We start from the raw sequence: 24,658 nt of genomic DNA on the forward strand, positions 1-24,658 counted from the left end.
ACATCCATTTGCCCACAACACTCAGGATGATAGAGAGTCAGAGAGGGAGAGAGAGAGAGAGAGAGAGAGCTGGAGAACGATTTGACCTAGTGTAACACACCTCCCTTGGTCCCTCTCCATCTGTCCATCAGGTCTTATCCAAAGAGAGATAAAGCAGAGAGGGAGAAAACGGGTAGAAATAAGAGCAGTGTCATTTTCTGGCAATTCTGAGGGCACAGTGGGCAAAGCAGGAGTGTGTTTTGAGATCAGTAATGCCAAACCACTGTTTTTACAGAGAACACAAATGTTCCAGCACCAGTGTGAGCCAATAAAGATCAGTTTGATTTGTACTAGTGAATCAGTCCAGCATTTCCCATCACAATACCTAAATCACAAATGCTGTACAAGCTTTTTCTTTCTTTAGTGCAGATACTCACAGTCTTACATTAGGGAAAAGGTAATTGTGATGTAACAAGAGAATAAATGTTTTTTTGGGGGACAGTACATTTGGTTCCTAATAAATTAAATCATAAAACAATTAATGTTCACTGGAGGATAGCCAATTCTAAGCCTTTTAATTGGTTTATTGATCAGCTCTCCGTTTGGTTTAACTCTATTATACAGCTTCTGTTGTTTTTTTTTTTCTTTTTATCTTTCCCTTTCGCTGCTCTCTTCCTCTCTGTTGTTTTTGTCACTTTGTTTTTCTCCATCTCTTTCTCTCCAAGTCTAGCCTGAGAGAAGCCTGGGAATAGATGGAGACATTAATATTAGCCCAATCAAACTGAGCTTTTGTTACAGGTCTGGGCTGGATATCCTTTGTGTTTATGCAGTGGGAACACCTCTCACCATTGTAATATTATCTCTATAACCAGGAAGGAGACGACAGTAGATTTTAATATGTGATTTCTTCTTCTTCTTTTTTTTCTTTTTTTGCCATTGGACGTCTGGTGTGACCTCCACCAAGAGATGAGATAACCTAATTGAGTAATATTTTATGAGACTTGAGCTACCTGACTGTACCGTTACACAGGAATGGTGCAGGTACAGTGAGCGGCTCTCTCAAAAAGCCTTTGAACACAGTCGATATAGCAATACTATACTCCTTACCTTGCTGCCAATGGGAAAAGGAGACCCCCTGGCAATTTACGCACTTCCAATAAGCTGCACTACAATAGTGCTCTCCTCCATTCCCCTTAACAGCAGGGGAGATCAGGCTCTGTTATTATAACTGTAGTGAAATTGGTCTCTCTTTGCAGTAGCTCAAAGGTAAGCCACAAAGGTAGAATGTCTTTTGCTGTCTTATTGTGGCCCTTCTTTATAGTCAAATATGAAAATAATCACAGCGTAATTGCTTTTGGTTGAAGCTACAACCCTACAGCGAGCTTTGCGAAGACCATAATTACATATGTTAGTCATCATTTAGTTTTGAATTATGTTGACCCACAGTCATAATATCAAACATGCTTATGTCAGACACAGGAGGAATGTTATCCTCTCAGGATGGGTTGTTGTTTTAGCACACTGCAACAATTTTCCACAAATGATGTACTTACCATTTTCATGGCCACTGGAGCAGCCTGCTCCTCCATCTTAAGTTGATTTGGTCACATGGATGCACATTGTGCAATCAGAGGTTGTAATTAGTCACGCGTTAAGGAGAAGCTTGATAAGCCATATCAGGATTTGTAGAAAAAATTTAAAAGATGCATTTCACTGTTACTTATTTTACATATTTTTTAGTTAGTTTAGTTTAGTTTAATATTGTTATTTCTAAATGTATTAGTTCCAAGATATAATATGTTGTTGAAGCCATGTTTTGTACACTTCTTAAATTGCTGAAATGTTGACTATTTACTTGAGTAAGATAAAACAAACTTTATTTCTCTGCAAATCTGTGTGTGTGTGTGGAATCATGTGTCTGTATGCTTGTGTGTCTGTATCTTTATGAGGGTTCATATCTCCCGGTTGACTGACGTTAACCGTAGATCTTGTTGGCATATTCAGTCTCGCCTGTCAACAGTAATGGAGAGGAGGACTTTTATCGATATTTGTTGTGTGTGCCACTGTGTGTCTGTGACTGTTTATGTGTGTGTAAACACACATATTGTCTGAGTGAGGCAAATGGGAAGTAGAGAGGTTCACTTCTGACAAACTTTTAACACATTTAATTGTGAAGCTGTGTGTGTGTTTGTGTGCCACTATGCACACACACTAACACAGTACATTTATAGTATGCACTACATATGTGTCACATATTCTGTGTTGTAGCTTCTGTAGCCTTTTTCCTACCTGGAGTCACTATCAAAGTAAGTCTTGAGGTGCAGCAGATAAGTAGCTTGACACTCACTTTTTCACCTCTAATTCTAGTTGACTTCTGTCTGGTTGTTTTCTGATATCATGTTGTTTGTCATCGTATCATTCTGTATGGTTGTGTGTGTGTGTGTGTGTGTGTGTGTGTGTGCACTCACACATCTGCATGCAGAGTTGCGTGTACACTTTTTCAGTAATTATGGGCGAAATTGAAAAGTCAAGTGGCTCCTGTGGTCGGTGTGGGTTTCAGCTGAGCAATCACACCGGTGTGCGATATCTGTGCATGTGTCATGTCGCACAGTTGAAAAATTTACTGTAACTCAAAAATATGAATGTGTGATTGGCTGATATGAATTCAAATGTTCGCTAAACTGCACTCATAGCTACCATCTTAACCCCCCACTTTACAATATGTTGCCAGTTTACTAGGTACACATCTGCTAAACCTAATGTAAAAGTGCCCTGCAATAAATATTCATGAAGGTTAAATTTCAACTGTTTTACAATAATGTTGACCCAACTTAATGACCATAATTGCTGCCACGCATAGCTGTGGCTTACCACAACAAAACTCTTTTTTCCCTTTCTAACATCAATTCTAATGCCTAAACCTGTTTATCATCCAATACTGAGTATTAATCTAATACCAGTGTGTTAAACTGGTGTATCCTTCTAACCTCGATGGATATGAAGTGATTGCTATGATCGTTGTATGGCCTGTTTAGTGGCATACAGGTGTACTGAAAGCTACTGAGATGTAACAGGGTCCCCTTTCAGGACTTAGCAAGTGCGTGATGTCAGATTGGTGTACAGCCTGCTACTCTTGCTGATACATTTGCTGAGCCATTCTATGGTGAGGGTATTCTATTGGAAATGCATTGCAAACAAAAGACGGCATCTGATGGATGTATAACCAGGATGCTAAAGCCGGACATCACCGCAGTGATTCACCAGACATGTGGAAAGGCACGTTGACGGTGACAAGTAAAAACAAAAGAAGCTTACATTCAATGAAAAGCACACAGGGGATGTTGGCAGGTGATGTGTCAGTATCTTGACATGGGTTCAGACATGTCTCCAAAGGAACATAGTACCTTTATAGATCCTGTCACTCCAGAGCTTTACCAGATGACTCTGAGCTTTGACAGCAGTAGACAGATGATGCCATCTGAGCTTTTTCTGCTTCATGACAACGGCAGTCTTCAGTTTTAAAAAGTTACATTTTCATTAGTCAAAGACTTACATTTTGAATGTCAGTCTAAATTTGTTTGTACATGCACGTTTGATGGTCCACTACATCAAGTGCCATTCCAAACCAATTAGCAGAGAAGTGGGTTATAAAACCCTTCAATATTGAATCTACACTGGTACTGACTTCCTGACCACATGCATTGCTGTATTGTGTTTATCAAGCAACTTACTTACTTATAATTGTAAGTTATGTGCCCCAGACAATTAGTACTGTCATATAGACATTAACAGCTTAAAAAGTGTAACACATTATGGATCAAATTTAACCTTTGGTAGTGTAGAAAATGGATAGCCATGTTCATTTGATTGTAAAGTTTACTTACAGGGATGTCATCATAGTGGTAGAAGAAATGTATGTGCACAAAACACTTTAACCAACAAGCCCCATCGGCCAGTTTGAACATTTCAGCAAGTTACCTTGGCAACCAGCTAGGGTGCACTGCTCCTTGGCACACCCTGAGAGTAACTGGCTGATGATATGCAAATTTAAGGAAACAGAAACTAAAGTGAAATAAAACAAGTGAAAAGAGAGAGGCAGGATATACCTTTTTGTGAAAAAAACAAAAAAAACCCCAAACATTTCCCTCCTCAAAATCTGTTTAAATGCATACTGTAAATTGAAAGTGTGTTTACTGAAAGCAGACATAGCTGCTGCACCTGTCTGTTGTAGTTGTTAAGATGCAGGATAGTCCTCTGTGTCGTGCTGCTGTAGTCCGACACGAGGGGATGCAGAGAAATACAATGTACATTTAGAATGCAGTCTGTGTAAGAGGGGACTGAGGCAGACAAAGAATCTGGCATAAAGAAATTGGCAGAGAAGAATATCTTTGTAGGCAGTACCTGTTTGTGGGAGTGCGTGTTGTACATATACCAAAATGCTGCATTTTGGTAAGTCACGATGTTCTGCCATTCTTGATATATTTTGATTTTTACCTCAAAACTTTCATTAACAGTGTCCATTCAGGGCACGTTCTCACCAGTGCTGCTGCAAGAAATGAACTCTGTTAGTGTCCTCCCTAGTAGTGATTCTGTGGGTAACAAGTTAACAGACAGATGATGGCCCCATAGCAATCTGCCAGATCTACCACTTGACAGAGTTTCAGAGAGGAGAGTTCAAGAAACTTTTGTGGTCATCCAGAGCCAGTGAGAGGAGAGAGTTTGCAGTAAAACAAGGCCAAAAACTGAACGTGAAGTGGCCACTGACCAGCCATTACAGCCTGCAAGCTCTTTACACATTCAGGTCCAGGGTTCTCTGCAGATGAAAGATAAGGTTCCTCTGAGTCTCAGCATCTAAAGCTCTTCAATTTGAAGCTGTTAGAACTACACATCTATAATCTCTCCCCTGTCTGTCTGGCTCACACATGAACTAATTCACTTCCTCTGTTTCGTTCCTGGTTTCACTGCAGTCTGTGTGTCCTGTAATCTGTGCCATGATAACAAGAGGTTATTTTATTGGAGACACTTAAAGTCAGCTTGAAGAAATCACTACGCATTTGTGTCTATAACTCGGTCTGACATAACAAATATCCTCCTGGCTGTGACTGGTATGATGCCATGACTCATAAGAAGTACTCATGTTAAGCTGTTTAGACTTGGAACTAACCTTCTGTGTAATTACATGCAACATTTGCCTGCAGACAAAGAACACAGACAGCAATAACTCCTAACATTCTGATCTGCATGTTAGGCATGATATTTGTTACCCAAGTCTTTAATGATTTACCGCCTCTGCTGTCAGCAGACCTTATGGGCACCCTTGTGGGAATTTCTACAGTTTTTTGCTGTCTTTGTAGATGATAATTTCTATGTTGGTCATTGTGCACTATCCTGTAAAATAAATATGCATTAAAACCCCTTTCAATCATTGAGATTCATGTTGTACTGCTGCTGTAGCACTCAGCAGATTGCCCATACACCTTTGCATTCTGATCTACTTTCCTTGACAACATGCCAATTCAACACAAATTAAACTCAACTATTCATAGCAAATGGACAGCATGAATCACACACCATTTTCCATAATTAGGGAAAGTCCATCCTCAGCATTTTCTGTGTGGACAGTGTTAAGTGTGTGTTCACAGTGTCTTTCAAGGTGTCTGAATCTTGATGGTAGCCCATTAATCCGACTTAATTGAATCAATGCTGCCCCCCCCTTCCCCGTCTCAGGGGTATAGGATGGTAATAGTTCAGACGTAAACCCATGGGTGATGTGTTCATTCTATGCTATTGGATTTGGAAAATTGACTAGAGAGTCCAACGTGTAACGTCAGTAAGATTCAAGATTAAAGAGGGAGGCTTGTTGTATTTAATTGATAATACCTCATATCAAACAAATTGTGTGTTAACTGTTAAGAGTGAGCTCAGTTGTGGTATGTGATTACCAAAAGGGATCAGACTCTGACTCAAATGCATGTGGATGCCGGGCTGTCATAGACGCAAATGGAGACATACTGTGTTTATATTAGTTTGTCCGCCAGCCAGATGTGTCCTCATGACCTGTTCACTTGTAGCAGCAATGTTTCATGGTTGACTTGCTGCATGCAGTGATTGGAAAAATAAAAGATGGCTACTGTTGGTTATTCACATATTTCACTGAGGCAGGAAGGATGCTTTCTAGGACATTTTCTTTGAAATCGATCGGCTGGTTTCAATATATACTAATCTTTTAGATTAATTCCAGGTTAATTTCAAAGACTCTGCTGAGTGTCAGACCGTGCATTAGACCTTTTTAAATGTGTCTTGTCAAAGAACCAGTGCTACACAACCAAACCTAAAAAACAAATCAAGAAATAAGAAAATGGCATAATAGCACTTGACATATGGGCTTCCCCAACTTCCGAAACTGTAGGTCATGTGTTTTTAGCATTCTGTAAAAAAAAATATTTAAAATGATTTGCCAATGATCCATTGCTCAACTCTTTAGCATGCTAACAAGGATCAGCAGGGAGGAAAGTACTCTTGTGATTTATCGGCATACTACACTTAGTACAACTGACTTTGTATGCACTCAACACACCAGTGAACACCTGACAAACTTGAGTTTTTGGCGCTGTAATTACATTGCCCCAAACTGTGACTGAATTCCATTCTCGTTTCTAATTTGTCACATCATGTAAAGAAGTCAGGTTGTGAGACAGATTGATTGTTTTACCACTTTACACACTTGTTCTGGGCATAGACTGTAAAAGAGGACAAAGCCGATATGTTTCCCATTGGTTTTTGGAGAGAGTGGAGCTGGGAGGGATACTTGTTGCATCGTCTCTATCCTGATCTGACTGAGCCTGAGGACATGCCATGCCCTGAAGCATACCCTGCTTTACCATTTATTTTACTGAAAATGGACAAAATCATAACAAAAACTCCTACAAAATGTCTGCTTCTCTTGGAATCAGGAAAAATGTAATGATTACCATCCACTACACAAACCTTTACCAGTTATTTTACAAGACAAAAAGACAGGTCCCACGGTTGACCCATGTGGACCAATCAGGTCGCACAGGTAGTAATAAATCAAGTGAGAAGTACACTCACTTTCTTATAAGCTTACATACAATCGCACCTCTCACTTCTACAGCCATTGGAGTCACCCCCTGCTAGCTGTTAGATAGATTGCAGGTTGATGGCACTTCACCATCAGCTTTTCTTTTCAGACATGTGAGACTATGTCCACTATTTATAATTCAGTCTCTGGTCGCACCAGATTTCATCAGCATAGCCTCAAGGTTAGGGGAGTCGTTCTCTTCACATCAAAGTTATTGGAGAAAAGCTGAAACTTGATATTACATAAAACAGAAGGATATCTTGAGCATTAATGATGCTGATGAATATTCTTCACAAGTCTTTCTTTTGTATGCGCTGCTATAACACATCTGCCTGACACAAAACTGCACTTCTGGTCCCCTGAATGACACTGAACATAATATGTAGCCTGATGCCTCTGTTGCCATGTTTAATATCACATGATGTTTGTCTTCTGCTTCACTCTGGTACTCCTCTCGCAAGAATGGAAAAAGAGCTCTGCCTTGCTTAAACTTTCTGAAATTATGTTTAATTGATTGCTGCCTGAACTTGTACATTATTGAAGGCTGATGTTGCATTTTTTTTTTTTTACGATCCAGAGTAAGCAGGTTTACCATTTCATCAATCAGTCACAATAGAAAAAACATCGTTGGTCCGTAAGACTTGGTGCAAGATTGTTGATACAGGGTTCATATTTGGATGCTTTTTGAAAATATTTCTTATTCAACATCTTTGTTTTATTGAAAGTATTTGTTAGTATCACAGTGACATAAACAAATTGTAGACAGGAAGAGACAGAGGCAGAGATAAACAGACTCACTAAGAGGTACGTTGTAATGAGACGGAGAGCAAGTCATTCGCACGTCAGGCACTAACATGCGCTACCTCTTGCTGCTCATTAATTATAAATTGCTGCTTTAACTGTGCTATAAAATATGGAGGGCAGAAAGATGAAACAGTATTAGTTTATATCCCTGTTGCAGAGTCCTCTCCTATGGGATCCTGATTGAGACAGAAAAACATATGCACCTGTTATCATTTTGGACTCTGGCCAAACAGAAGGAAACCCAAAGAGGAGAGAGCCAGGGGAGGATATGAGGAGAAGACAGAGGCAGTTCATTTAGCCTGTCTGTCAAATAAACTAAGCCTGTCCAGAGTTGATTGCTAGCATAATGAATATGCATACGTGCCGGAAGTTTCTGTTGGCAGAACTCTCTTGTTAAACCACTGTATGGTCCAGTTTACAAGGGAACAAGTTATACTAGTGATCTGTATTTTCTCTTCAGGGCATTGGTTAGCACTCTTAGCTCTTCCCAAATTCAGTAGGAGGCTCAGCACTGTTAATTAGTGCATATGTCATCTGGGCAGCGACAGCCAGAGGTCTTACGAGATGGAGACAGGGCTGTGTGAGAGTCATTACACTCCATCATCTCAGCACTCCTCTCTTATTCTTTCACTTCACTTCTCCACTACACTTCGCTCTCCTTTCTCTTCTCTGTCGATGCATCACTTCCTGCTAAAAGGCAACAACAATGCCCTGTCTCTTTCTATTGTGACTGGATGCCATCTGTGCCTTTAGAGATACCATAATCATGTCCTGCTCCATGCATCATCTCTGCCTGCGTAATCATGAACAAACACACACAAACAATACATCTTAATTAGTACGGCACTTTTGGACTGTGTTTTGAAGTCAGATGTGAAATGATGTAATGTGTGTTTGTGTTTTTTCCACGTAGTTGACCTGTCTGCGCTTACTTGAACTTGTGTTCACACTGGCTTGTATCTTTTATTTCTCTTTCAAACAAAACCACTTAATCCATAACCCTAACTTTTTTAAAAAAATCTCTGACTGTGATGCATTTTGCCTAATTTTTGTGGCATCAAAAAGAGAATCTAGCTGATTGTGTTCTATAATGTGCATGAAGGACTTTAGGTCAGACTTGTCAATTAGTTAGTGAACTTTGTCTCTGCATTAGTGTAGCTCCTCGCAACATAAAAGCAGTCAACTAGGTAAGCAGGCAAAGAGTTTGCACTCTTGCTTAAACAGCAGGGTTATTTTTATGTCACATAATATAAAGTCGTGTCAACAGACTGTTGAGTGGGAAGAATTAATATATTTGTGATTCTAAGAGGGAAAAAGAGAGACTAACACTTTTAAATCCAGTTAGCTTTACCCTCCAAATGGCCACTGATCCATGCTCCACACTCCACGCTTCTTCTGTTCATTGTCCCACAATGCTACTAAAGTGTGACCTACAGTTTGTTCGTCATCTCCTCCCTCAAGCCACTACACTCCTGTCCAATCATCCTTCACTTATGTCTCTAATTTAAGCAGACAAAAGATCAAGGCCTGGCCTTTGATAAAAGAGTGTGATGACGAGAGGAGACTAAAAAGAAGAATGTTATACCCCAGGGTGTCTGATCTCAACCAGTCTGTGAATGAGTTTGACATGGATGGACACTGATTAACACACAAGGCCAAACTGGCTGCACATGTAAACAAACAGGAACTACCATCACATGCACCTCAGCAGAAGAACATGACTTCACATTTCTCATTAAAAATTGCTCTTTTAAGTGTCGTGACCAGCTAATGTATTCTTATCTTGAAATAAAACACCCCCTCTGGCTTTTTTTCATCCTGTTGCAAGATCATTTTAGTGACACGAGAGTGTTACAGCACTGAGCCTGTATGGTTGTGGTGCTTTCATGGACCACAAATAGACCATAAATGAACTTTTCTATTTTCATTATCAATTAATCTGCTGATTATTTTCTCAATTATTTGTTCTGCATGAAATGTAAAAAAGTAGTCAAATTCTGTACTAGTTTCCCAGAATCCAAAGTATTGTCTGCAAATGCAAATTCTCACATTTGAAGAGAGACAAACTTCTGGCATGACAGTCCTTGAAAAATAATATGATTTGATTGATCCTCGAAATGTTTGCCAAGTCATTTTCTTTCAATCAACTAATTGATCTCTCGTTTCAGTTCTGAAAGCATCTGTCCATGCTATGTTTGCATACATACTCTGGAGAACATTTAGTCTGAATACCAGCTCTTAAATCTCAACATTTACCCGATTCTTCTGTTGTGTCCGTTTCTATTCTTCTTGGGTCTTGTTGTGGAGTTGTTCCGCTCTGTACACACAGGGTCAAGATCAGGGCTTTATAGTAGGAGAATGTAGTTACACATGGTTGAACATTGCATGCTTGAAAGGATGATCACTCACTCACCTTTTCAGAGGGGATTTACCCACTTGGACACAAATACACTATACGTACTCACTTGCACTTAACGTGTTTTCAGGCTGCAGGCTGTGACTACTGCATCTGTCTCCAAGCAGTGTTGTGTCGTTCAGCAGCAGTATTGCCATTGCTGCTCATGGATTCCTATGACATGATTAAGTTAAGCTACTTAATCATAAACTAATCAGAAGTATTGTTTATCAGCCCACATAAGATAATTAAACTTCAAAGCTCCATGACATTTTTATTTTCATTCATCAGCTCATTGCTGTTGAACAAGTATATGCAGTAATTCCAGTAGAATATACCCTTTAAGTGGTGGATATTAGGTGAAATAAATAACACCACTGATGGCTGCAGTGCATTTAAATGAGCCAGTTCCAGGGCTCACTGGGACACTTAATGGAATGAAGCCTTCATTTTTTACACCTGTGCTTAACTGCTTTGAAAAGTCAAAATGTCTGCGGTGAAACGGGTCTGTTATCTCTTGATTTGTTTTCCTTGGTTTACTTTCAGTGGTCGCTGTGGTCACGTGATGACCCATGACAGTAGGAGTCAACCATCATTACCTCGGGCGGGAGTAGGGAATAACTCATGAGTCATGAGAGTAGCAGCAGCTTGCTCATTTCTTGACACTTTTCCTGCTGTCTGTCTCATCTGCCAAGATGCTTACACTGAAAACTGTTTTAAAAACCTGGTGTAATCGGTAAACAAGTTTATTAGCCGATGGAAAAATGTCCTCACTGCAACAACCCTACTTGGAGTATGATAGAAGTTATGACTATTATAACTTGTCTGTTTAAATAGTTTAATACCAGTCCCAAAAGTTTCTCAGAACTAGGTGACTGGTTATTTTGTGGAACGAAATTTCAGTGACAATACATTTCTGTCTTTTTTTTTGCCACCACCTATGGCTTTGCAAAGGTTGTGATTTTACTGTCAGAACAGTGTCCTTTGATAGACTGCCAGGCTGAAACACACAAACACACACACACACACACACACACACACACACACACCAAAACAGTTGCATATACTTGACAGTTACACACTATCCTCCTTGGTCTCGGCGTTTTTCACTATCCTGCTCCTGCTCTCTCTGTCCTTCAGTTTGTTTGTCTTTTTCCTACTGCACTCACGCTCTTTCTTTCTCTTTCATGCTTTGAATGTTATATCAAGTCTGGCTGGCTCTGCATTGCAGTTTAAAGGCACGACTGAGCAGAGGGAGAGATTCATTCATAGCCTTTATTTAGACCTTTGAGACACCAAGGAACCAAAGCTAAACACAACAGGACCTGTCCATTCATTTTGGTGCTTGTGTGTGCATGCATGTTTATGTGTGTTTGTTTGTTTATTTGTGTTTGTGTGTGTGCGGAGGATAGCAACAGAAATTAAGTTTTAATCAATAAGAAACTATAGCGGGTCAGTTGAGCTCAGATTTTGTCTTTATTGACAACACCCTCCACATTAACAAGCACTATTGAGCTTAAAGAAATGTAGTTTTAATGTTGTTTCATTAGATAATGAACACATTTAGTATCCCAAACAAACCTAATGTACAAATTATATAGGTATTGACTCATTTGACATTGAGCAATGTAATCAACAGAAAGCATTCATCAACTGCGAGACTGCTTCATGGTATACTTCTGTCAACAGACTGACTACAAAGTTTTATTTCCAGAACCATTCTCAAGAATAAACTTACAGTTTACATCTGAGGACAAAATAAGATCAGACTACCCTCATTAAATTTGTGGCATCAATTTGTTGTCATGAAAGACCCGACCTGTAACAAAGTTAGCTCATCAAAATCTGACACTTTGGGATTGGAGGTCAGGTCAGCTTTAAGATTGTGGCGAGCAATGACGCAGAACCATCAAAGAACCAAGTGTCATAGAAAGTCATGTAAGAACATGTTCACACAGAATGTTTCGAAAATGCAGTTAGTCTGACAAAAGTATTCTACTGTCGAGGACAAAAACAAGATCCAGTTTTCTTAGGCTTTAAACCCAAACAAATCAAGCGAATATGGTATACTTAATCTTTACCGACACAGCACAAAAACAGCATGCTACACAAATATTGCCCCTTCATCTCTTACATCTACGCTGACAATTTAATCTATTAACAGCTACAGTACGCATAAGCAAACTTGTGATATGTCAGATCTTACCCCTTGTTCATTGATCTTGTCTTTCACAGAAAATGTGGTAGTTGTAGACTGCATGGTAATTTGACTTTTCCAAAACAATTATTATCAAGCAACCAAGCAAACAGTTACAGTATCTATTAGCTAACCTGCTCTTTTTAAAATAAAAATCAGCGTGAAGTTGTGGTCTGACAGACGGTCAGCTTGACTGTGCAGGTTTGTGCTCTAGAAAGTTCAATGACATTGTTGGTGCAGCTGTAAATGTTACGCTGCAGCAATTACTCTTTTGGCCAGAGACCTGTGCGAGGCCTGGAGCACACAGAGCCTGAGAGAGAGAGAGATGGTAGATTATCAATAGAAATCCAGACACTGATTTTAGATGTATAGCTTTTAAGAGATCCAGTTTTTTTCATTTCTGATCCGATTTCAATCCCCGAATTTGAGTATCTGCCAGTTCCTGTACAACTTAATTCCAGTGTTGGCTTGACAGTGGTACAAGTGGCTGTCTTTCTTCTACAATCTACAATCAAAGCCTTGTATGATTGTTTGTTTTTCATATTCTGTGGTAGCAGACACTAGAGGTAGTAAACTAAAGAAATGTTGATTTATTCAACATTGGCAGACCAATTCATTAATGGACTGCTGCAGATAATGACTGGTGATAGAGAGTGGGAGTCATACCTGTGCTAAAAGAAATAAGTTGCATTGACACATCATGTAAATGTGCTGAAATTAAATGTAAAGTCGTTTGTTGTGAACTTTGAGAACTATATTTAACACAGTTATACTGGGCGATAAGGCAATGGTTGTGCAGACTGCTTCCTCCAATTGTGTTTTTCCTGGAGAGAGTTGGTGTAAGAGTTCCTGCCTAAAGACTCTCCAATTCACACAGGTGTTAAAAGTTTTTCTTGCTGATTAGAGTTTAATGAGGTTACTTAACTCCAGGTACTTAGAGGTGTAGAAAGCGCAAGGGATAGTCAGGGAGATGTCAGTAATGTCCTGAGGTCTAATCACCCAAGATTTGTAAAAGTGTCGGTTCTTTTTTCTGTTCAATGGGAAATGTAATATATACATGTACTGCCACTGGTTAACATATATTTGAACTGTTTTAATATTAGGTTTAAATAGTAGCCACATACAAATTACTCTAAATGTATTATCTGTCAAAATCTGGCAAAAATCAATCAGTTATAATGGGCCGAAATTTGGTGATTGAAGCCATTGGTTTTAATTGTCCCTTAATGAAATGGGAAAAGGGTTAGTCCCTTAAATGAAGTTTTACAGCTGAAGTTTTTACTGAAATAGTCTCAGCAGTGTACAGAGAGGTGGGACGAGATGAGACTTGATGTAGTGAACGAGTGGACAGCAAGCTTTTCGACATGTAGAGTGTCAGGGTTTCGTTCTAATGCCAGTCCTGTTTTCTTTGTAGATTCAAGCACAGTCAGTTTACACAGAAACAGACAAGGAGACACATTCAAACACAGATTAACTAGGACAAGTGATACAAACAGACTCAAGGACCTTCAATTACATAATTCTACATCTTGTGCTGTCACCTTTAGAGCTTAAATCAAGGTTACTAATGTGGCTGGAAAAAACACTTGTGCTAGAATGTTTTTGCATTGAAATATCACAGGGAAAGCAAAACATACATTAGGAGGAAATGAAAACATATTTAAAAAAACAGCAAATAAACAGCAGAACAACAAATAATTAAATATGTGAAAACCAAACTGTCTCTCATAACCAACTCCCCTTCCATTGCTTAACACAAGTTCTTTGATGTCCCTCCCTTGTGTTGAGTCAACGTCTGTACTGATAAGTGATGAACCATGCCGAACTCTCTCTGTGTAACTGTGTTTTATCAAGAACTGTATGAGAAGCCCAGTGGACTGTCTGTGTGTCAGGCTGATGCATACACTGATATTTTCTTTCATGTTGTCTGAACACTCAGCAGAGAACAAATCATGTTCTGTATTCTATTCAGTTAAACTGTCAGATGGCTAAGAATTTTGTCTTACATATATGTGAGCTTAGTACGATTGTTAGTCTGCACAATGTAAATGTTTTAGTACATGCGGGGTCAAACAGGTTGCAGTTTTCTCTTAAGATACGCCAGACGATTTGTTTGACTGTATTTTTTCTGTGGAAATATATGAATAAATTCTAATGGCACCTGCCATAATTCTGTTGCTTTGCTTGTAGTCTGTGAAGCCATGTTTTACAAACGCATTGGCTGTTGGCCGGATGGCAGCCGACTGCTTTCTTAATGTTTCAAGTTATGTCAACATCACTTTTTATGTCCTTCTCATCTTTAAGTCTTTTAACTTGATGAAGGATTTCAATCATTGGACAGCAGCCAAAGTAGACTTGGTGACCAATTTAAGAGAGTTTTTTCTTTTTTCTTTTTCGTTTAGATAGAATGATGCCAGTGCACTATCTCCCCACAGTCAAAACATCCCATCTACCTAGAGCTGTAAATGCATTGATTGTGGTGCCGCCTCTCCTTGTTGTTGTCTCCACGTGTTGCTGTAATGTGGGCGTGCTTATTCTGTCTTACAAGTTGCCACCCCCACATGCGACCCTGCATTGGTTGTGAAAATGGTATCACAGCTGCTTATGTCAAAAAAACACAAGTTTTTTGTAGCTTATGGGTAAACACTAAAATAAGGAGGGGAGTTTTGTAAGTCACATTGGAGAAATACTGTACTTTCTTCTCATCGTTATAACAGTGTCCAGACACTGACCCATCCTGGAGGTAAGAGGTCTGGTTCAAAGCGAGTGACCAGTTAATGATGATGTCCTCCTTTACTCCATCACTACTTACTCTCCACTGTGGCACCTTCCTACTTTTTGTATATACAGTACATTATGAGTTTTCACTTTCTATAATTACTGCAGTGACTCTTGAAAGTGACTTTGCCAGCTCTGACTAATTTTGATTGAGTTTAATTTCTCTTAAGTCCTTCAAGAAGCTAATAACATACAAGGTCATTTTGCTAGAGTGAGTATGGGTACCGCAATGTCTTTTTGTTTTTGAGGTGACTTTTTAATAATTTTGATTTATCTTAGGCCTTAGAATATATCAAAACAGTACTCATACAGAGAAAGACAAATAATACAAAATATGCATACACATGTGCAACAGAAAAGACAATTCTTTGAATAATATATTTGTCTTTGAAGTGATGGATATGTGCAGTTGTGTTTGAGTGTCTGTGTTCAGTTATTGCTGTGTGGCTGATGGTAAGAGCTCTGTGTTTCAACAACTCAGTCCCAAGAGGCCTCTTTAATACCAGGCCTTCAGTCTCTATAACCCTCAGTTTAATGAAAAAGACAATCAGCCTCAAAGTGAGGATGCAGCTCTTTTAAAAACCTATATTTGATGTTAGTTTTGTCACACTGGATTCTCATATCTCTTATGTTACCCAGGTTTTCAAGTAGACAGTGACAGTACATTACAAAAGTAACCAGCAGAGGGTGGGAGTTTGGAGATGTTGCTGCTCAAGGCATCAGTTTTTCATAAACACAAATTAATGTGTTTTGTACGTTATCCTGATTGCTTTTTGGGTGGACTGATCCCACGACATAGAAGAGAAATAATTCCCGCCGTTAGTGTAAATATTACTGGAAGATGTAAATGAAATGGAAAGGGCCCAAAAGAAAGCAGTAGGCCTTTATATGAAAACAGCAGGGGCAAAAGTAGAAAAATGGTGCTACAGTTGATGTGACTGAAAAACAGGTTTAGTATCACCTGAAAGCCAACAAATGATACTGATGTCCAAAAGTGTCTCTTCCTGTTCAGAGCACAGGTAGGAGCTCAATCATAGTGATTGAGTGATATGTTTTTGGCTTGTTTAAATGGTTGGAGGAAAGATATGTGGCTGGAAGGGATACAATATTGAGCATCTTGCACTACAAACTTTTTTCCATTCTGAAAACTAAAGCTGCTTTAGGCAGTAGGAGTACAGCTGTTGTCTGCAGCATTTTCTTTTTTCGTTTTTGTTATAGAATTTTCACTCAAACCAGACCAACTCAGATAGAGGCCTCCCAATAGAATGGTAAAGAGTCAGGATGTTTACAGTTCACAATAAATAGCACATGCTTTTTGCAAGCTGGAGAGAGAAACATATGTATTAGTAAGGGCTGGATTTGATGGCCTCACACAGCCAAACAACATATCACAAGCTCAGGTTTCATTAAGAGATAGAAGTCTGGAAACAACCACTCGACAACTAATTCAGATACTTATCAACCAATCAGTGAATGTTGAGTTGAAAAAATGACTCCCAACTTCATTATCTACTACCTGTCTGAAAGAGGAAACTGTTGGTCATCTGCCTCCTATTTTATCAATAACATTGATCATATTAAGCGTAATAACACTTCTGCAGTTTCCTTTCCCCTGAATTGCTTTTGGCCATCACCACTGAATGATCTAATGCAGTGCTTCTCAAAGTGGGGGTGCACCCCTAGGAGGGACCAGTGTTATAACAGGGCAGGTGTTGAAAGTTGAAATGAATGAGGCGCAGTTCTGTACCGCTAGCAAAGCATGGAGAAATTTGTGACGCGACTCCCAGGTTAATGTAAAGCAGATGATGAATCTACCCCAAACGTGGAAACAACCAAAACAAAGACAAGAATGTATGACAAGGCATACAGAATCTTGTTATTGGAAGGTCGCTGGTTTGATTCCCCTCGTCCTCATGTTGAAGTGTCCTTGGGCAAGACACTGAATCCCAAACTGCTCCTGATGTGCTGGTCGGCACTTTGCATGGCAGCCAGTGCCATCAGTGTATGAATGTATGTATGAAGTACTGCAAGTCACTTTGGACAAAAGTGTCTGCTAAATGCCCTAAATTGTAAATGTAATGTAAATGTTTTGCCACCACAAAAAACTCTCTTCTTATATATCACACCTGTGCAGATGATGTCTAGATACTCATTCAAACCCACTGACATTAGCTGATTACTAAACATAGCTGCCTGGGTTCTTTAAGAATGACTGACCTTCAATATTTGACTGCAAATCTATGTTCATCTCCTGGTGATTGGAGCTGAAAACCACTACCATTGCATATAACCACTCCTTCCTCACTCACCCTAACATTGTCTGCTTCAGTGTATCCTGATGTTGAGTTCAAACCTTGATCGATGTACAAAGACATTTGTTCAATTATGCATCTTTCTCTTTGTAGTCAGAATTCCTTCTCTTTATATGCTGTCAGATTTCTGCTTTTATGTCTTTGCACCTTTTTTTTCTTGTTACTAGGCCAAGATTTTCACATGGATGCACTGACGTGCACATGTTTGTTTCAGCAGATGTGCTGTATTTAGGTGAGAGGGTGTAATTTCTTGACAGTTGGGTCTGAGTGTCATAAACACAGTGGTGCTGAACAGTATAGAGATGAGGTTCCAAATCGATATCGCAAGCAGGCATTGATTGATTTATTACTTGTGGGTTTCACGGTCTTCGTACACTTTTTGCTCTCTCTCTCTCTCTCTCTCTCTCTCTCTTTCTCCCTCTGTCTCTCTCTCTCTGTCTCTCTGTCCCTCCTGTCTCTCTCTCTTTCTCCCTCTGTCTCTCTCTCTCTGTGCCCCCCTCTCCATGTGTGCTCCCTCTCTCTCTCTCTCTCTGTCTCTCTGCCGTCTGTAGCTCAGGCTCCACAATGTGGTAACCAGAGGGAAGTGCTCTGCCCAGCCACAATAACCATAGACCTTTACACTCTGAACAGACTTGAGCACAGCACAGTCGTTTATTTTAAGTGTTAAACTTTTATGTAAGGTTCAGTTCATAGTTAACCAACCTTTAACCAATTTTCTAAACCTCAGTAATAAATGGCATAGATAGTACCATTAAGGTTATCTCTTCAGTCTCTGATACTGTTGTTTATTGGAGCGTAGACGTTAACCAAATGAATTCTGTTTTTCACAGTGTTTCCACCCACTGGCATCCAATCTTGTGAACTTTTTCATTTATGACTGGAGACTGCAGCTATTGGTGTAGCAGTTACATGTCGCCCTGCTTAATTTCAGAGCATGAATAATGCACGCTCACATGTAGAATTAAATTTAAGTTGCTGAAAAATCAAAGTGTGTTTCTGTAAGAGCCTTTGCCTATGGTCACGTTTTGTTTACTTTAAGTAACTAGCACTGGATGACCTTTTGTGAAAGGTAATGGATAGTGCCACCATACCTTTATGAATTGCTTATTATAATAAAAAGCCTTGATTCTCCCCTGGGCATGACATTGAAATTTCAATAAATGCCTCTCTGATGAAAGAGGTCCTATTTAATATTCTTGCTCATTTTTCAGCACCTACATTTTATATATATATTTATGTGACTCAGTAAAATATACCCTTTTCAATCTCTTAGTTTTACTTTACTGAATGTGATGTTTAGAAACATGACATGTGCTTAACCTTTTCCCCTTTGTTTGCTCTTGTCTCTGCAGAAATGTATGAAATTCAATGTGGATGCACCTATCTGGCTGTCCAAGCAGCGGATACTGTGTACACTCAACCAGAGCCTGAAGGATGTACTCAACTATGGTCTATTCCAGCCGGCTTACAACGGCAAGGCTGGCAAGTTTCTGGATGAGGAGAGACAGCTAAGGGAATATCCCTTCCCATCCATCGCTCCTGTACCTTACCTGGAGGTATGTATGAGTCATGTGTATGTATGAGGCTTTAAGGAGTCTTGGCAGGAGAGAGCAAAAGGTTGAATGAGAGGTTGTACATGCCGTCAAACCACACATAATCTCTCTGTATGCACCATTGACACATAAAGATGGTTGACCAGTCCACTTCCTCGAACTGTACAAAAATCAAGCCAAAACATCCCAATTTGCACAAAACTTACCTTCCTTATGTTTAACGCTGAATCATTGTCAGGTTTTCTGTCATTGATAAAGATACGTTGATGCATTAGATTGATTTTCCTCAGAAAAGGCAAGCGTTTGGGCATATTTAAGATTTATTACCTTAATAATTAGCTTGACAACATATAGGCGAAGTATTTAATGAATACACAACACACCATCAACAAGAGACTGTACTAGTGTTACAGTGGAGAGCTAGTCTCTGTGGTTAATGATCCAGCTTTGGAGACAGAGGAAACTGTTTATACAAATAATGTTGGAGTGATCTTCTTTTAATCAGTGTCAAATTAGAATGCAACAGCAAGGTGATGGTATATGCTCCAAGATTCAACTTCAAACTAACTTTTAAGAGCCACCGCTGAGGTGTCTCATATCATTTTCTTCGTATAGGCTAAACACACGGTGCCTCCTGTTGTCTGTTAATCATCTGATAACAAAGTTATCAAGGAGTATATACTGCAGCATTTTTTGAAGTTTCTGTGCAGTTTCTGTGCATATTTTTCCACATAGGGTGTGGGTATATGTACATCATTATACAGGCAGTGTATGTTTTTTTCTGTTATGATGCGTCTGTCAAACCCGCAGCAATAATAAAATGCTCATTGACAGTGTGTTGTCTGCAGAGGCTGTCATCTCTCAGAAATAATTGTTGTGCTTGTCCATCATGGTTCTTGATCTGAGACAAAAACAGGCGTATAAAACACGACAGTGTGTAAAGATGTCAGGTGGTTATCTGAATGGCCGTTTTTGTTTTCGCTCTTTTTATGATGTGTCGAGAGATGGAGAACATAATAAAGATTTACTTTCCCCATGAGCGTCAGTTTAATGTCAGTCTCTGATGCATGGGAAGATAGTACTATTATTATGAACGACAATATTACTTGTGATGCCTTGGAAATTGTAATACAGGTCTTTAATGAAAGAGGCTTCTCTGTTTTCTTTGGTGTTACAAACTTTATGAAGCCAAAACCAGTTTTGTATCTTGAACCTCTTCTCATGGCTCTTTTTTTTTCAGAAGTGTTGAAAAGTTCAACTTGAGCCATTTGGAAAGTTATCAACTTTATTTAAACTTTAAATGGGTTTGAATCGACATTATTCTTAACATTTTTAACTTCAGACTAATTATATATGAACTGGCAGACAGTCATAAGACAGTGAAAGAGATCAAATTTGAAAAACAATTCACAAAATCCTAGACACCTTTCAGTCAGATTAGCTCTTCCCTATACTGGAACTCTCAGGGTCGATGTCATGAGTAAGTACACTGTATAGCTAAAACACTCTCGTTGTAACATGGCAGTAGATCAGGTTGTTTATAAGGTCATCTCTTTGCCCCTCATTGTGTCCTTGAGGCTCCTCAAATACTGCTGTTCTTGGCTTTAAGTATTAAGATCCCTTGATTTAAACACTCTGTTTTAACAGGGGCTGAAACGGTGATGAGAGAATGGGGCAGTTTAAGAAGTGAAAAAAGGAGAAGAAAGTATTACTTTCTCTAAACCGTAAAGCGAGTGTTTCACTCTAAATGCGGCTGTGCTACTTCCTGAGCTGCACATATAGACATATAGGGCTTAATGTCTCTGCCTAAGTATTGATGTCATTTTTAAATGGTGTCTGCTGGTGGGTATAGCTGTGGTGGTAAATGGCATAGGTCAAGAGCGCAAGGGAAATGCCATTTAGAGGTGGCATAATCTTATGTTAGCAGAACAGCATTGACATATGCCAAGACTTCAGGCATATGACATTACATTTACAGTTAAACTGTATTTGACACACAAGGAAAGATGTTTACCAGGGAGGAAGTCTGTGTATGTTGTCCTGTGATTTTATTCTGTATCATACATCTCTTGTTCAATCTAAACCATACACGTGTTAGCAATATCATGTCTAACCTTGAGTCTATGGTTGTACTTACAAAAGCTTACAATCTAGCTGAATAGGCGCAGGCTCCAAACCGTTTGTGTGAGTGTCTGATACTACACTGTTGGAGCACTGCGTGTGTCATTGATTGACCAGCAGTCATTCCCTGAGGCCTACACTGTGTAGAGATGATTGACAGGTTTGGATTAGCAGCTCAAAACCCCTCTGCACTGTCACAGATTTACCCTGTTGGTGGACGTTGTGCATCAGTGGAGAAACTGACGTGCATACACACATACATACACATGAACGCTTGCAAGCAGGTGCCCACCACAAACACACACACATGCACACATAAAGAGTGAGAGAACTGAATTACCTTGTGAGTTGCAGGCAGTGGAAGTTTTAAAGTTATTACAGGCTGTCAGTGTTCAGTGAAACCCATCTATTAAATGAGCAGCATGCAACAGACCTAATGAATGATCTGTCTTGTGACAAGTTGGGGTAGCGAAAGAAACCAGAGCTGCATACAGAAAATAGAAACCGTGCCAGTGATGTGGCAATGCTTTTAGTTACTTGAAAATACAAGATCTCAATACATACTTTAGGTATCTCAAGGGGCTAAAGCACCGGATTGCAAGTCCAAATTTCACTCTAAGCATGGACAAAGTTACCACATATGAAAACATGACATGATGCAATGATATTGCAACACCACAATGTTAAAAGAGCTTTGAAGTTTTTTTTTGTCAATGTATTGTTAACAGTGGTAGTTAGAGCTACAACAGTGCCAATGCAATTTGATGTATCTCCAGTTGTAGAAACAATTTTCACTAAAACTGTGATAACAACACTTGCACATTTTTTAAAAAAAACTGTTTTGCAATTTATATTCTCAGAGTAGTATGTTTTTAAGCTAGATGCAATACTTTCAAAAGATGACAAGCAGGAGTGCTGGAAGAAGATAAGACATCCTTATACAGGGAGATATTTGGTCATTGAAGTAGTTGCATTTTTTTGTTTCTGTCTCTCTGCTGTCTCTCGCCACTTCAGAGCTCTTGCTCCAAAGACAAGCCGATATTTAATTAAAAGTTATTTGACATAGTTAAGTCTGAGGAGCTGATTCTGTGTAACAAATTAATTTGGAATGACTTTGATAATTAACACCATAAAAGTTTTTTTTTTACAGTTCTCAATAAAGGCCACTCTTTTTTTAAATTGTCTCATCCTCAGCACAATGCAAGTCAATGTCGAGTAAACTGTTGATCATCTTTCATGGCTTTGACACACAGTTCATTCAAATTCATTCAATTCATCAAGATTCATTAAGTCTTTTCTCACTCATGTTCATGCACATGTTTATGTACTGATGAAAAAAAATGTGCGTCAAAACCTGACATGACCATGACTGTGAATTAGATTTGCTAAAATTTGCTTTGTTATTGTTTTTAAGGTTATTTTGCTCTAAGTGGAAAAATATGTCTGTCAGGAAAAGTCTGTCTTTCAGTAGCCTGTCAGTAAAAAGAACTGCCTGTTTGGAAAAAGTGAACTCAACCTCAAGAAATGTGTTATCAATTGTCAGAAAAAAACTGCATTGTTTGCTCATTGTGTGTGAAGTATTTATGTAAAGCAGTTAAGACATAAACAGAAAGAAAGGGTAAAGCCAGCTAAGCCTCTTATGTTTGTTCTTGGTGTGTTTCAGTTCCGCTATAAAAGACGTGTCTACACCCAGACTCACCTGGATGAAAAGCAGCTGTCTAAGCTTCACACAAAGGTAAGACCAAACAGCTGCACACACTGTCATCCTGACATCTGAAGAGCTATTGCAGTGTGCCGTCCTCTAAGCTGGATGACTGACACGCAAGCAGTACGTAAAGATTTGGTTGCTCATAGCTCTGATAGCGTGGTGGCTAAGTGGTTACAAGATGGTTGATAAGAGGACCTTAGTAACAGCTCAGGTACTGTAGGTGTGTATGTTAGTTTGTTTGTGTGTGATTGCAGTACTGTCTTCAGGCCATGCAGAGCCTTGAGAGATTTTGCTGTGCTATAGATGTGACACAGACATGAACCAGATCTGTCTTGTGCTGCTACAGTATAGCATTTTAAACAGGTGGAGAATAAGATCAGAGTGGTTCCATGTATTTCCAGTCATGTGCATCACTGCAGTCCTATCAATTTCTCTGTGTGATTCATTTCGGCATAATACTCAGCAGGCCTTTAATGTGAAACACATAATTTGCTGTCATGCTTAAACATAGTAACAGTAATTCGAACCAACATGAAATCTAATTCTGCACTAATGCTGCTCTAACATACATATCTTTGATTATGGAAAAAGGAAAAGGGTGGACATTTAAGCGTCTGTTAAATCATTTTGAAAAAGTCTGTTTCTGGTGAGAATATGTGTAACTAACACTTGTGCATTAGTGACTGGGCATGAACAGATGCAAAAGGCAAGACATGTTCGGAAAAATCAGTCTTTACCTGTTAAATAGTGTATGTTGGTTTATAAACAGCAAAAATAATCAGTTCAAACTGGCAACCAGAACCAAAGAGGCATCACTGGGAGAAGATGGGTAAGGGCAGGCAGATGATTCACAGTAAAGCTACTGAGCTAGACAGTCTAGGACAGTGGGCACTTCATACAGTATACTTTGTCCTGATATACTAATCAGGAGCAGGCATGCAAGCAGGTGACTGTTTTTATGATAGTTAGAGAGAGACAGACAGAATAATAATGAAGAGCTGCTGTTGGGTGCAAATGGCGAAACTGCAGTTATGCACCATTCGGTTCTTTTTACCCTTGTCATTGTCAGAAACCCATTCTTCAACCTCAGCTCAACTTCACTGAGAAAATAATTAATTTATCAGTAGTTAGTGATGCTGTCATCACATGCAATTTGAATATGCAGCATCACATAATAACTTGATGAACAAAATCCCATGAAGAAAGACCACAAAGTAAGCCTCTATCACCCTTATGTGTGACTAATGTATTTAGATGTGCTTTTCTTGTAGTTAATACGCTAATGCTGGTGAGAACAGCTTAACAGCTTATTGCTGATTTAGCTTTGTTGTGTGCTTCATTTATATATCCTATGGGGAAATTTGATTATATTGTTAATCCTCTTTATCATAGTTTGAGGAACAAGTGGACAGCAGATATTTGGTGGTTCAAGACTAGATATTAGCACCCCTACACATAAATGATGTTCACCCACTCAAAATATCAGTGAAAGGACTTTAAAATTGTATATTTTGCATTATTGTATTGTCACTGTAATATATTTGGCAGTCTTTACAGTCTTGGTATGGTTCACAGTTGTTTATAACTTGTAGAACATATGGGACAACAGTACTTCAGCACAATATACATATACACAGGATATTGAAAAATACTATTATAAATTAACAGAGTTTATGACCACATGTGTTGTTTTTACAGAAATGTAACAC

At 39.1% G+C, this 24,658-nt stretch overlaps 1 protein-coding gene across 2 annotated transcripts in view; it reads left to right on the forward strand.

The window, feature by feature from the left end:
- The window catches only part of shank3a (SH3 and multiple ankyrin repeat domains 3a), a 170,446-nt gene that overhangs the window by 35,505 nt on the left and 110,283 nt on the right, over window positions 1-24,658 (forward strand). For both annotated transcript variants that reach the window (XR_005076449.1, XM_037107024.1), the window contains exons 4-5: window positions 18,920-19,123; window positions 22,905-22,976. Coding sequence is in view for 1 of the 2 variants with exons in the window: in XM_037107024.1 (XP_036962919.1) it covers window positions 18,920-19,123; window positions 22,905-22,976 (276 nt within the window). In the remaining variant the exon portion in view is untranslated. The remainder of the gene's footprint in view (window positions 1-18,919; window positions 19,124-22,904; window positions 22,977-24,658) is intronic.

Source organism: Acanthopagrus latus, chromosome 8 (genome assembly GCF_904848185.1).
Source record: "Acanthopagrus latus isolate v.2019 chromosome 8, fAcaLat1.1, whole genome shotgun sequence".
Lineage (NCBI taxonomy): Eukaryota > Metazoa > Chordata > Actinopteri > Spariformes > Sparidae > Acanthopagrus > Acanthopagrus latus.